Raw genomic sequence first — 12,868 nt, 5'->3', positions numbered from 1 at the left:
CTCCAAGGAAAGGACCACCACGGAGACAGAACAGTGGAGAGGTGGCAGGACAAGGTGACCCCGAGTCTGCCTCATCTGGCAGTCAGTGACTTGGCCATTACAGGGCTGAGAAGGGACCTGGCAGATGCCTTCTTCTGAACTGTTAGCTTTAATTGTCTAAAAACCCTACAGTGCTGGGCAGCAAGAGACTTTTGGGTAAGCTGCGCTGAGACAAATCTACTGAACCCCTGGGTGGCCCAGTGGCTGGAGAAAGTGGGAGCCAGGAGATGAGTCAGCCGCTGACAGGACCGCACGCCTGACACCGGCTGCCTTCATAGGCACGGGTCATGCGGCAGCCGTCCTCCCACTCACGGGGTCCTCAGACCTTCCCCGGTTGGGGGGAGACCTGTGCGGTCTGGGCCTCCAGGTGAGGTCTGGCACGCATCTTCAGGGGAGTAGCCAAGGTGCCGCTTCATTTGCAAGAGCAAATCTGGCCCTTGTGAATTATTCATTCACTCCCTCAGCAAACAGGCGCTCTGCTGTGTGAGCCGTGACTCATGTGGGGCAGGGGGGGCGGGGGGGTGCAGGGCTGCGGGGAGAGGCGCATGAATCATCACCATGTGCTGTGCTCGGGGCGGTCGTGGGGGCCTGTCAAGGGCTACAGAGCCGGGGAGGACGCTGGGGTGGGGCACAGCCCGCAGGACCTGGGCTCAGGGTCCGGGGAGGCCATGTAGGAAGGAATGCTGGCAGAAATGACCATGCTCAGGTTAGAAGGATGTCTTAACCCAGAAGGTCAAGGAGAGGTATCATGTCAGAGAGGGAGCTGCCTTTGGCTCTGGAGACGGGGGATGAAAAAGGCCTTTCCAGGACCTTCCCAGGGCCAGGGCTCTCTGTGCTCAGAAAAGATTGTTCCCTGATTCTGATGTGACACCCTCTCCTCCAACAAGTGACCATAGCCCCACAGTTGCAAGTGCCCAGCCCAGGACACCCTCACCGGAGAGAGGTTCCCTCTGTCCCGGAGATGGGGCTCGATGGGGGACGTTCTGGTTACACTGACTGGTGACCTGTGACCCGGCCCACACAGGCCCATTCCATTCCCCATGCTTTACTCCTTCCTCCCAGGAGAGCTGAAGGGTGTCCTGAGCTCCCAGGACAGCCAGGAGGATGATCGGGTGGTGACACACACCCCGAGGTTAGCTGGGGTCCACACTGGGCTCACAAAAACCCATGAGGCCTCGTCAGGTTAGAAAATGGGGTGGGCTTAGCCCTCCTCACACACCTGCCCTTGGACTTTCTAATGGATCAGAGTTGCTTTCTGCTAAGGACCCCCCACTCCGGCGCTTTAGGGAATGGGGAAGAAGCTTCCTTCTCACCTGAGGATAAGCCTTGGGCAGCTGATGTTCTTCTCCTGGTACAGCTCCCTCAGATTGATGATCTCCAGAACCTTCACCAGGTTCACAAATGCACGAGGAACCTGAGCAAAGGCAAGGCCAGTCCCCAAGAGGATAGAGGCTGGTGGCTCCAGTCCCCCATCTAGGTCTGGGCCGGCCTCTCCTGCTGGATACCCGGTCTGGGGTCTTCCATGCCCCATCCACCTCCTTCATCCCTCCTGCCCCACCTCGCTCCCCTCTGCTTTTGACACCTATGTGTTCAGGCTTCTGGGACCAGGACAGTGGCGCTGATAGTGCTGGCTTCCAGGGAAAGGCAGGCAGGACGTCAGAGCCCCTCCAGGCCAGGTCTGAGGCCCAAGAAAGACCATTGGTTGAGCTGCTCAGAGGCCACACAGCCCAGCCTACACACCTCAGCATGGAGGATGTCCAGAGCCTTCCCGATGTTGTCCGTGAAGTTCTGAGGAGAATAGCGGGCCTGCGGGAAAAGGGAAGGTCTAACACCATCCACCACCTAATCTCTCTGTGGACCAGGCTCATTCATGTCTTGGGTCCCCTCCTTCTTGTATGTTAGCCAGAATGGGCAACATTGAAACATAAGGTCGGCCTGGGGGGCCCCCAGCCTTCAGACCAAACCCATCATCCTTAGGCTGGTCATGGCTGTGACCTCCCCGGAAACCTTGTTGTTCTTCGCATAAAGTTATGGAAAGCTCTGGATCCACTTTGCATTAATTAGATGCAGGAACTTAGCTAAAGCATCTCACATCTCTGGGCCCCTCTAGAATGGGATGTCGGAGTACTGGACTTCTCAGATCTCCCGCGGTTTGAATATCCTCCCGTCCTATGGCCCAAGCTCTTCTGCCTTCAAGCCTCAAAGTGCCTGGGGACCTGCTGCCCCATCAGATCACTTAAAGACATGATCATAGGGGAAGGGGGTCCTGTGAATCCCCTCCCCCAAGCATAAACACATTTTATGTTATTTCTTCTGACCTCCATACTTGGTGATTTTTAATTTTTTTTTTTTAAGTGGAACCCTTTCTGTGGCTAAAATCTAACCAAGACCTTTTCCTTCAAATGACTCAAAAGTGGAGCAGAGGCCACGGTCCAACTTCCTTACCTGCTTCACTGACAGCTGCACGCCCACAGCAAGCCCGTCACATCCCAGAAAACCCTGGTGACTTTGAGGCTGTGAGGGGTCTGGGGACCAGGGTTGCCTCTCAGGACAGAAGCTCCCCAGGCTCAGCAAGACGCCCCACTTCCCGATTTTGCTCTGCTGAATGTCATTTTCCAGCACCAGTCAGAAGGTCCCCTGCTCCGTGTACTCCCCTGACTCCCCCCACCAGCCTACAAAACACAAATTCCCATGGCAATTCTTACTTTGGGGCCACCATGTTGTCCTTATTGTGTTATGGTGCATTTTCTGTACCTCCCTCCCTGACTATGAGTTCCTTGAGGACAGAGCTGCATGTCTCAGCACCTAGTACGGTGCCTGGCCTATAATACATGCCCAGGAAATGATACCAGACATTAAAGACATTCTGTTTATCAGAAAACACTACAAACAAAATTAAATGGAAATCGACAAACAGGCAGCATATTTGATAAAGGGTTAGTATACTTAATATGAGGGGTTTTTAGAGATCCGTAAGAGAACGATAAATACCTAAACAGAAAGTAGCCAATGGCCTTCATATAGAATTTATCAGGAGGAATTCAAATGAGCATGAAACAAGGGACATAAAGGCTTCTTCCTCCCTACTCATCAAATAAATGCAAATTTTGAAGATACAATGTTTTTCATTTATTAGATTAGCAGTTATTAAAACAAATAACATATATTGACAGATGGAACCTGAGGAAGGAGGCATAATTGATGCCAACATTCTGGAAGCAGTTTGGCTATTTGTATCCAAGGCACTGAAAATGTGCAGCGTCCCCCCAGAGTGAGATGGAGAGATAGATACGTGCTAAATTAATATGGCAACATGGTAACAACTGTAAAACCTAGGTGGTGGGTAGATGGGCATTTACTACATAATTCTCTGCCTTTCTCAGTATGTTTTGAAATTTCTGTGATAAAACAGTAGGGGAAATGTACATACCTTCTTGCCTAAAAGTCTTACTACTTAGGGCATGTATCAGGAAACTATTATGGGTGCCCATCGAGACGGATGTTTCTCCTGGTGTTATTTATAACAGGCATAATTAGAAGCAATATAAGCTAAATACACAGTAAATGGTGACAGTTAATGGTCAATACAGGTTATGGACTAGTTATATGGTCATTAAGAATTATTTTATGGAAGACTACTGATATAGGATCCTCTCCCAATGGATCGCTACTGAAAAAAAAAGCAGATCACCAAACAATATCTCCAGAAGGAAGCTATTTTTAGCAAATAATAAAGTAACTCTCCCTTTTCAGAGAAAAATGCCAGAGAGACATTTAACAAAATGTTAGCGATGGCATTTCTGGGTGTTGTAATTACAGAAAATATGTTTTTTCTCTGTGCTTTGATGAGATTCCAGTGTGCATTGCTTATAAAATTTAAAAAAAAAATTTAAAAACCTATTATTTTTAAAGTCAGCTGAATTGAATGTAGAAGAGGTACAGGCATGCCTCCCATAGGCAGAAAAGGTGGAAGTTACAAGAAGGCCAATTTGGGCTTGACACAAACACTACCCAAAAATTGGTACTTGCTTATAGTACTAATGAGAACAAGTTAAAAAGCTGCCCATCGCTGGGGATATTCAACAGCTAGGTTCTCTGGAAGGAATTCCTGTGGCAGGTGGGAGAGTAGTCGACAGGATTTGTGGGGTTTGTCCAGCTCAGAGATTCTGGGGTTCCAGGAAGAAGCACCACACCCGCAGGGCAGCAGCGTGGCTCTTGGGGTTCCCATCAGCTCGGAATGACTTCGCTCTGAACCATGCCTAAATGTTTGCATTAGGGAATCTTTTTTTTCCCTTTCAAAACAGAGACAGTAAGGCAGTTCGATGCTGGAAAAAGGAACTGACCTTTAATAATCTATATGAAGATATGTGATTTTTCTAGATCCTTGGAACGTGACCTTGGTTTCTAAAATGATATGATCAGGCTCCCTTGTTATAAAACCTAATCAAGATCAGTTTCATAACCAGTTCTATTGAGTCTTTGCCTGGAGGTGAATGCACTCTTGGTCTCAGGGTTAATTCCAGGCTACAAGCCCCAAGTGCCAAGCCTGCTGCATTCGCTCTAGCCACCTGGTGTGGAAATCCCTCCCTGGGGGAGTCTTGAGTTAAGGGCCTAGAGGCTCACCGGGTCCTTGCAGAAATCACAGAGATCATTGCCTCCTATGAACATGGTTATTATCTTCCAGTCCTCCTGAAAATTTATATTCTGAAATGAACAGGAAACAAACAAGTAAGTGCCTTGCTCCAGAGCTGAGTCAAGAAGACAGAGTACCAAACCCTGGCAGGGATGGGTCCTCACCTCCCGGAGGGTTTAATGGACATCACTATTTTCTATTCTGTGGTTTTGGGGTCCTGAGGTCATAAGTCACCAGTTGGAGGAGCTAGATCACTTGTGGTTTTTAAAGGTGGGTTCTCTGCACTTCCATGTGGTCCCTGACCCTGACCCTCTCTGTCTCCTTGGATTTCTCCAGCTTACTCCCTCTTCCAGGGAATGCTAGCTCAAGCAGGCCTAGGAGACTGGGACTGTGAATTACCGTGTCATTCTTCATCAGGTCCACCAGCCTCCTGGCCTGAACAGGTAAACCCCTGTGGACACAGACGGACAGAAGTCAGGTAATGAGCAGAGACACATGAAGCTGGGCAGGGAGGGGACTTGGCGGAGACGGTAGCAATCAAACAGGCAGCAGGAGAGTTGGACTGAAGGCCACCCTCCTGTCCTAGAGCACCTTCCCCATCCAGCCTCCTCTGGAGGTGGAGGGCTGGGGGGCATTGTGACCGCGCTTCGGGACAGGCAGACCACTCCACATGTGAGCGGGGGACTTAGCGGCATGTTTCTTTTCCAGGCCAGGCTCACTCAGGGCAGACAGAAGGCTGCATGTGCATTTCATGTCACGCATGGCTTGGTATGAGCCTGCCTATGTGGGTGCCGTGAGCTTTGCCTGTAGGGTACCCGTACCATCAAGGTCAAGTCAGTCATACCCAGGTTTGACATTTAGTCACCTCCTGCTAACTGCGGGAATGTAACCTAAGTGTGCCGTCCCCAAAGACTGCAAACATGGAGATAAAAACCTGTATCTTCAAGGGTCCTGAGGAGCAGCACATGAGACAAGCAAAGCAGCCTCACAGACTAAGACCCCCTGCTTTTGGAGCCAGGCAACACGGGGCTGAATCCTGGGCCCAGCCCCGACCAGCCGGCAGAGCCTGACGAAGTGCTTCACCTTGCAAACCCTTGGTTTGGTCCTGTGTAACACGTGCATGGGAAGCACGCCTTCTCCACTGAGTTGTCGGATGCATTAAATAGAGAATTTAGAGCAGCACGTGGTAAGCCTCCATATTAGCAACGATCCACTGAATCCCATCTCCTATCACCGCTGCCATCCCCGGTCTCTGGTACCACTCCGGCAGGAAACAGTGGTTGTCATGTCTTCACTATTAGCCCAGTCGGCCTGGTCTTTGTCACAGGGGACTAGGCAGGTATCAGATCTCCTGGGCGGGGATCTCCTTGCATCTTGGTTCCCTCATCACTGGAAGCCATCAGGACGCCTGCTCTGAGGACCAGGGCTGGATGATTACTTGACCTCTCTGAGCCTCAGTATCACCTCTAAGAGAACCTGGGTGTGTGACCTGCACAGAACACGGGGCTAGTAAACGTGAGGGTGCCTGCTAGGTTGGGCACGGCGGGTGTGTATGAAGGGTTTTTACCAGACCTGGGCTAGGGCCTGCCGGGCACGAGGACTACAGGTCACGTGGTCGAGGTGACACATTTGTTCAGGCCACTTTGCCTCTTTGTGCTACAGTTTCTTCATCTATAATATGGGAGCAATCGTCACTAACCCCTCCCTATGACTCAGGAAGTGCTCGGACGGATGGATTACTTGCACAAAAGGGCCCCACCGCCTTGAGGAAAGCAGGGGAGAGATCCACGGTCATATGAATCATGAACTTTATGTTCTCCATCAAGGATTCCTTCTTGGACGCCTCCCTGACCTAGTCAAGCTTACAAATGCCTCTCTGGATACCACTAGCTGCCATATGCTTGGAAAAAACCCAAAATTATGGTAACATTAATGCCAAAATTTGGGGGCAGTCAATTAGATAGCCTTCACCCTTCTCCCACCAAAAGGAAGACGAAGCCACAGAATTTATTATGAAACAGATTAGGTTTTAAAAAAATCTCTGATTTGGATGACTCCGGTCCTGAATAAATGGGAGTTACTCGGGTGAACTGTAGATTCGGGATGGTGTTGAGAGCTGGTTAAATGAAGTCAGGGACTCTGGGAACCAAACACAGAATCCCAAGGAACTACATGGCAAAGAGGTTTGCAATTATTCTGGAAGAAAAATAGGAATAAGAAACAGAGAGGATCTTTCCATATTTTTCCTAGATTAGGTGCGGTATTCGCTTTTGTCTACTAGGTGGCAAATCCGAAAAAGCACCCTAGGCCTGGGGGTCAGGGAGAGAAATGGAGGTGCAAGACCCAGGAAAACTGGCTCTGCTCTCCTGCTCTCAGGAACCTGCCATTCAGGGTGCACGGACCATGATAATGGTCCCCTTGCTCCCCAAAAGTTTCCCCAGGCAGGACCCACAGCCTCGCTGCATTGCTGCTAGCGGGACTATGCTGACCCAGTGTGTGTGTGTGTGTGTGTGTGTGTGTGTGTGTGTGTGTGTGTGTGACTTATACCCCCCCACCCAGAACTTTCAGCTTCAACACGGCATCAAGCCTCATAACCACCCCACGGGAGAGGTTCACCGCCAGCCCCATCTCAGAGGTTAAGGCTTCGGGAGGCTGGGGCAGGGGTGGGGCGTGTGTGCCAGGACTCAGACGCAAGGCTTCCCTCCCGGGAGGGCTCTTTCAATGACCCAGCAAAGATGCAAAGTGTAGAGCCTGCAAAGACTGCCAGGAAAGCATGTCCCCCCGCCCACCCTGCCCCCGGAAGGGAGGGACAGGATAGATGGAGCATTAACAGAGTCATAAAAACTGGAACTCAGAGTCGGCCCTCTTACACCGCCATCTTCTGTGGACAGGAGTGAAGTAATTTGCTCCAAGCATATGCCTGGCATCAGAGTAAACTGTGCCTAGTTCCTGGGGTGGTGTTGGGGGTGGGCTAATAGGTTTCTGTGTCCCACAGTGAGGGACACCCCAGGAGAACCCACCCAGTCCAGTCTTTGACCCCCAGAACTCTCCCGTGGACCAAAGCCCCCCTCCATAGCCTTCAGCCATACACCCCAATCCAGGCCAAGCCTCTAACTAGGTCCCCAGAGGATCTGTGTGCCCCCCCCCCCCAAGCTCCCCTGCTCACTCAGCTCGGTCTCCTGCCACAGCCTGATTTAGGAAGGCTTCAGGGCTGTTTTCTTTCCCGGTGCCAACAGAGAAGCCCCTCAGAGAAGGGTTGAATTCCCGGAGGATGTCTGGAAACAAAAAGAAGAGACACATTTAGTAACTATCCCCAACCCGTCTTCAGATTCCTTCGATAAGTGCCAGTGCATGTCAGGGACAATGGACTGTCACCCTTAAAGCTCTTAACCTTACTGTTCTCTCAGCTTGGAAAGAAAGTGTCCAGCACGCTGATGCTTACCCAGGGCTTAACAAATTATTGCTGAATAAACATGAGTCTGAATTTGGTGCTTCTCTCATGCATTTTTCTTTTTGTTTTCTTCTTCTTTTTTTAAAAGAAATGTTTATTTGAGAGAGAGAGAGAGACAGCGAGCAAGCGAACATGAGCAGGGAGAGAGGGAGAAGCAGGCTCCCCGCTGAGCACAGAGCCTGATTTGGGGTTCAATCCCAGGACCCCGAGATCATGACCTGATCTGAAGGCAGATGCTCAACCGACTGAGCCACCCAGGGGCCCCTCTTTTTAAAAAGTTTTCTATGTATACAATAGTTTTTGGAGATAGAATTCCCATATCATAAAATCCACAACTTAAAGTGCATTTCAATGGCTCTTGGTATGTTCAGAGCTGTACAAGCTTCACCATAACCAACTTTAGGACATTTTCATCACCCCAAAAAGAAACCCTGTGGCCAGGAGCGGTCCCTCCCCCTCCCTTCCAACCCTGTTGTGATCACTAATTTACTGTGTCTCTCTACAGGCTTGCTTATTCTAGACATTTCACATAAATGGGATCACATGACATGTCTTTTGGGGCCGGCTTCTTTCACTCCATGTTCTCAGTGTTCTATGTTATAGCGGAGACCCGCGCTGCGTGCCTTTCTTCGCCTAATAACATCCCATCGCACGGGTCTACCACATTTACCCATTCATCAGTTGAAGGATTTGGACTGTTCCCACTGTTTTGGATTATTATGAATAGTGCTGCTGTGAAGGCTTTGTACCTGATTTTGTGTGAATTTCTCTTGGATATCTATCTAGGAGTGGAAATGTTGGATCACCTGGCAACCCTGTTTAACCTTCTGAAAAACTTTCAGACCTTTTTTCCAGCTGTGCCAATTTACCTTCCTGTCAGGAACATATGAGGGTTTTAATGTCTAGAAATCCTCACCGATCTTTATCTTTTTAAAAAAAAATAACCATTCTAGTGGATGTGAGAGAGTATCTCATTATGGTTTGGTTTGCATTGATGGTTACTCATGTTGGGCATCTTTTCATGTGCTTGGTGGTCACTTGTGTATCTTCTTTGGAGAAATGTTTATTCAGATTCTTTGGCCATTTTTAATTGGCCCAAATCGAATTGTCTTATTACTGAGTTATAGGAGTTCTTTGTATATTCTAGATACAAGTTTCTTATCAGATATGATTTGCAAACATTTTCTTTCAGTCTGGGTTTTCTTTTTACTTTTTTTTTTTTTTAAGATTTTATTTATTTATTTGACAGGCAGAGATCACAAGTAGGCAGAGAGGTAGGCAGAGAGAGAGGAAGGGAAGCAGTCTCCCCGCCGAGCAGAGAGCCCAATGCGGAGTTTGATCCCAGGACCCTGAGATCGTGGCCTGAGCTGAAGGCAGAGGCTTTAACCCACTGAGCACCCTTTTTTTTACTTTCTTGATGGTATCCTTTGAAGCCCAGAAATATTTCATTTGTCCAATCTATTTTTAGTTTTGTCCCTTGTCCTTTTGGTGTTATATCTAAGAAGGCTTTGTTTAGCCCAAGGTCATGAAGATTTGCTTCTATATTTTCTTCTAAGGGTAACTTTAGCTCTTAAGCCTATGATCCATTTTGAGTTAATTTTGTATATGGTATGAGGTAGGAGTCCAACTTCATCTTCTGCATATGGCTGTAAAATTATCCCAGCACCATTATTTGAAAAGACTATTTTTTTCCCCATTAGTCTTGGTACTCATGTTGAAAATAAGGTAACCATACATAAGAGGGTGTATTTATGGACTCTTGATTCTATTCCATTAATCTATATGGCTATCCTTACGCTAGTACCACACTGTCTTGATTATTGGAGTTTTATTAAGTTTTGAAATCGGGGACTGTAAATCCACTGAATTTGTTCTTTTGCAACATTATCTTGCCTATTCTGGGTCTCTTGCATTTCCACGTGAATTTTAGAGTCAGCTTGTCAATTTCTGCAAAGAAGCCAGCTGGAATTTTGATAAGGATTATATTGACTCTGCAGATTAATTTGGGGGATGCGGCCATCTAGTCAATATTAAATCTTATGATTCATGAACATGATGCCTTTCCATTTATTTAGGTCAGACTAAATTTCTTTCAGCAATGTTTTGAAATCTTAAAAGTATAAAAATGAACTTTGTCAAAATTATTCTTATGTATTTCTTGATGCTATTGTAAATGGAGTGTTATCTTTTAATTTCATTTTGAGGTTGTTAATTGCTAGTGTACGGAAATACCATTAATTTTTGCATATTGGTGTTGTACCCTGCAATCTTGCCGAACCCATTTACTAATTCTAATAATTTTTAGTGGATTCCTTCGGGTCCTATATATAAGGCTATATCACCTGCAAGTGCAAATAGCTTTACTCCATTTCTAATCTTGATGATTTTTCTTGCATTTTCTTGCTTAACGTTCCTGACTAGAACCTCCAGCATAATGTTGAATAAAAGTGGCAAGGGTATACATCTTGATCTCAGAAGGAAAGCATCTTGCCTTTCCGCATTAAGTATGATGTTAACCGTGGACTTTGTGATGCCCATTATCAGATCCTGAAAATTTCTTTCTATTTTTAGTGTGTAGAATATTTTTTATCATGAGAGGATATTAGTTTTTACAAAATACTTTTTCTTATCTATCGAAATACTCATGTAGTTTTTGTCCTTTATGCTTTTGATATAATGTATTATATTAATTGATTTTTTTATTTGAAACCAATCTTGCATTCCCATTTAGTCATGGGGTGTAATCCTTTTTATATGTTATTGTACTTTGCTTGCTAGAATTTTGTTGAGGATTTCTGTACATTCAAAAGAGATATTGGTCTGTAGTTTTCTTTTCCTGTAATATCTTGGTCTTATTTTTGTTATTAAGATAATAATGTTAATAAGATAGGATATTAAGATAAAAATACTTAGGAATATGTAATATCTTCGTCTTATTCTTGTTTTTAAGATAATAATTGTTATTATTAAGATAGAATATCTTTGTCTTATTTTGTTATTCTCATAGAATGAACTAGGCAGTATTCCTTCCCTTTCCATTTTTGGGAGGAGTTCGTGAAGATTGATGTAAATTCTTCTTTCAGTGTTTGATAGAATTCAGTAGTGAAACCAAAAAAAGCTAGGGCTTTCCTTGGTGGGAAGCTTCAAAATTCAATCACTTTGTTATATATCTATTCAGATTTTCTATTTTGTCTTGAATCGGTTTCAGTAATTTGTGTCTTTCTAGGAATTTTACCATTTTCTCTAAGTTATCTCATTTATGGGCATACAATTATTCAAAATACTCTCATAATCCTTTTTATTTCCACAGTAATGTCTCCTCTTCTGTTCCCAATTCTGAAGCTCTCCTCCTCTCATCCCCCTTGATCAGTCTGGTTAAAGGCCCGTCATTTGAGTGCATGATCTGTTCAATCTCATGCACTCTAACGTCTTTACCACACTGGATCTGCACTTGATTGTCACTTTTCCATCTCCCCAGCTTGGCTGAGAACTCCTGAGAGCAGGCTCCATATACACCCCAGACTCTCACATATGCTCAGCAAAGGCCTGTGGACTGAGTGAAGGATGACGCAAAGCTGATGAAGCCTGGGAGGTGTGCTACAAGTCATGGGGTTACTGAGAAAGAATTCCAGGCCGGAACTCTACTCTCTCAGCTCTGATACGGGGCATTTTGCCCCGGTCTCACAATCAGCTAGGATATGGGAAAGGAACAGGCAAGGCACCAGCCATCCAGGCATCAGGCCAGACGGCAGAGTCTTCTCTAGGACCAAGTCCTGCAACAGGACCTACACAGCACAGAGGTATTGAACTCCTTCCTTGTGGCTTTGGGGACATTGTGCCCAATGGAAAGAAATTACTCTGATTTCTACTCAGTAGAAGGAAGAGCTGTGAAGTCACTAAAGCCATCTGGAAATAGAAAGGGTAGTCCTTGGTTCCCCATTACTGGAGGAAACCAGCACAGGCCAGCTAGCTACCTACCAGGAAAACCACAGAAAGGCACTCCACATTGTTTAGGATGAGAACTTGCTGGTTTATGTGGTTATCTATGCCAAGAATGTTTCATTACCTTTCCTTTCTTGATGAATTCTAGTTCTTAAAACCGCTTTCCAGAAAGCAGCTTTAATCGCCTTCCTATTTATTTTCCCTTAAACATGAACCTAGCTCTAATTGTTGGTATACGGGCCTGTCTTTAGGGAGACGCACCCCCAAGAAACTGTGATGATGGCATGAGGGCAGGGACCTTGGTTCGTGCTCCTACTTCCCAAGCAGCCAGAACTGGAGTCTTTGTCGGATTAAACTGAAGATGGAGTCAAACTGAGCTTCTATGCTGGCCCCATGTTCTCGGAATTTTTCTAACCCATTTCCATGCAGTTATCTCCGTGGGGATTATCCGGCCCCTACAGTCAAGCTGTCCTCACAGCTCTAGTAAGGAAGACTCTGAAAAGGCAATGATCCATTGCTGGGCCAAGTACATTAGGGGGGTCCACCTGGGGGATGGGGGGGAGGACCGTCTCAGTCCTTGAATCACTGTAGCGAAAGGTCTTGAGCCATTAGCCATTTCTAGTTATTTTCTCCACGATAATTGAGTGGGAATCGGTGGGCCCAGCAAGCTTTGGAAATGCTGGGCCAGCTCCCGCCCAGTTGATCATAGTCACAAAAGCAGCCCAGACCACCTCCCCTTGCAAGAGCAAAACACTAGGTGAGGCCCGATCAGCGTCCCCCCAACCCGCCCACGTGGAGATTAA

General features: G+C 46.7%; 1 protein-coding gene across 4 annotated transcripts in view; it reads right to left on the bottom strand.

Annotated features, from left to right (window-relative positions):
- Positions 1–12,868, bottom strand: part of PLB1 (phospholipase B1) — a 122,858-nt gene that overhangs the window by 49,037 nt on the left and 60,953 nt on the right. For all 4 annotated transcript variants that reach the window (XM_045979692.1, XM_045979690.1, XM_045979691.1 and 1 more), the window contains exons 21-25: positions 7,839–7,947; positions 5,072–5,123; positions 4,663–4,743; positions 1,780–1,845; positions 1,353–1,453 (exon numbers count right to left, since the gene is read on the bottom strand). In XM_045979692.1, coding sequence (XP_045835648.1) covers positions 1,353–1,453; positions 1,780–1,845; positions 4,663–4,743; positions 5,072–5,123; positions 7,839–7,947 — 409 coding nt within the window. The remainder of the gene's footprint in view (positions 1–1,352; positions 1,454–1,779; positions 1,846–4,662; positions 4,744–5,071; positions 5,124–7,838; positions 7,948–12,868) is intronic.

The sequence above is a fragment of the Meles meles genome, chromosome 15 (assembly GCF_922984935.1).
Source record: "Meles meles chromosome 15, mMelMel3.1 paternal haplotype, whole genome shotgun sequence".
NCBI lineage: Eukaryota > Metazoa > Chordata > Mammalia > Carnivora > Mustelidae > Meles > Meles meles.
This window is presented reverse-complemented; position numbering and strand designations above follow the sequence as displayed.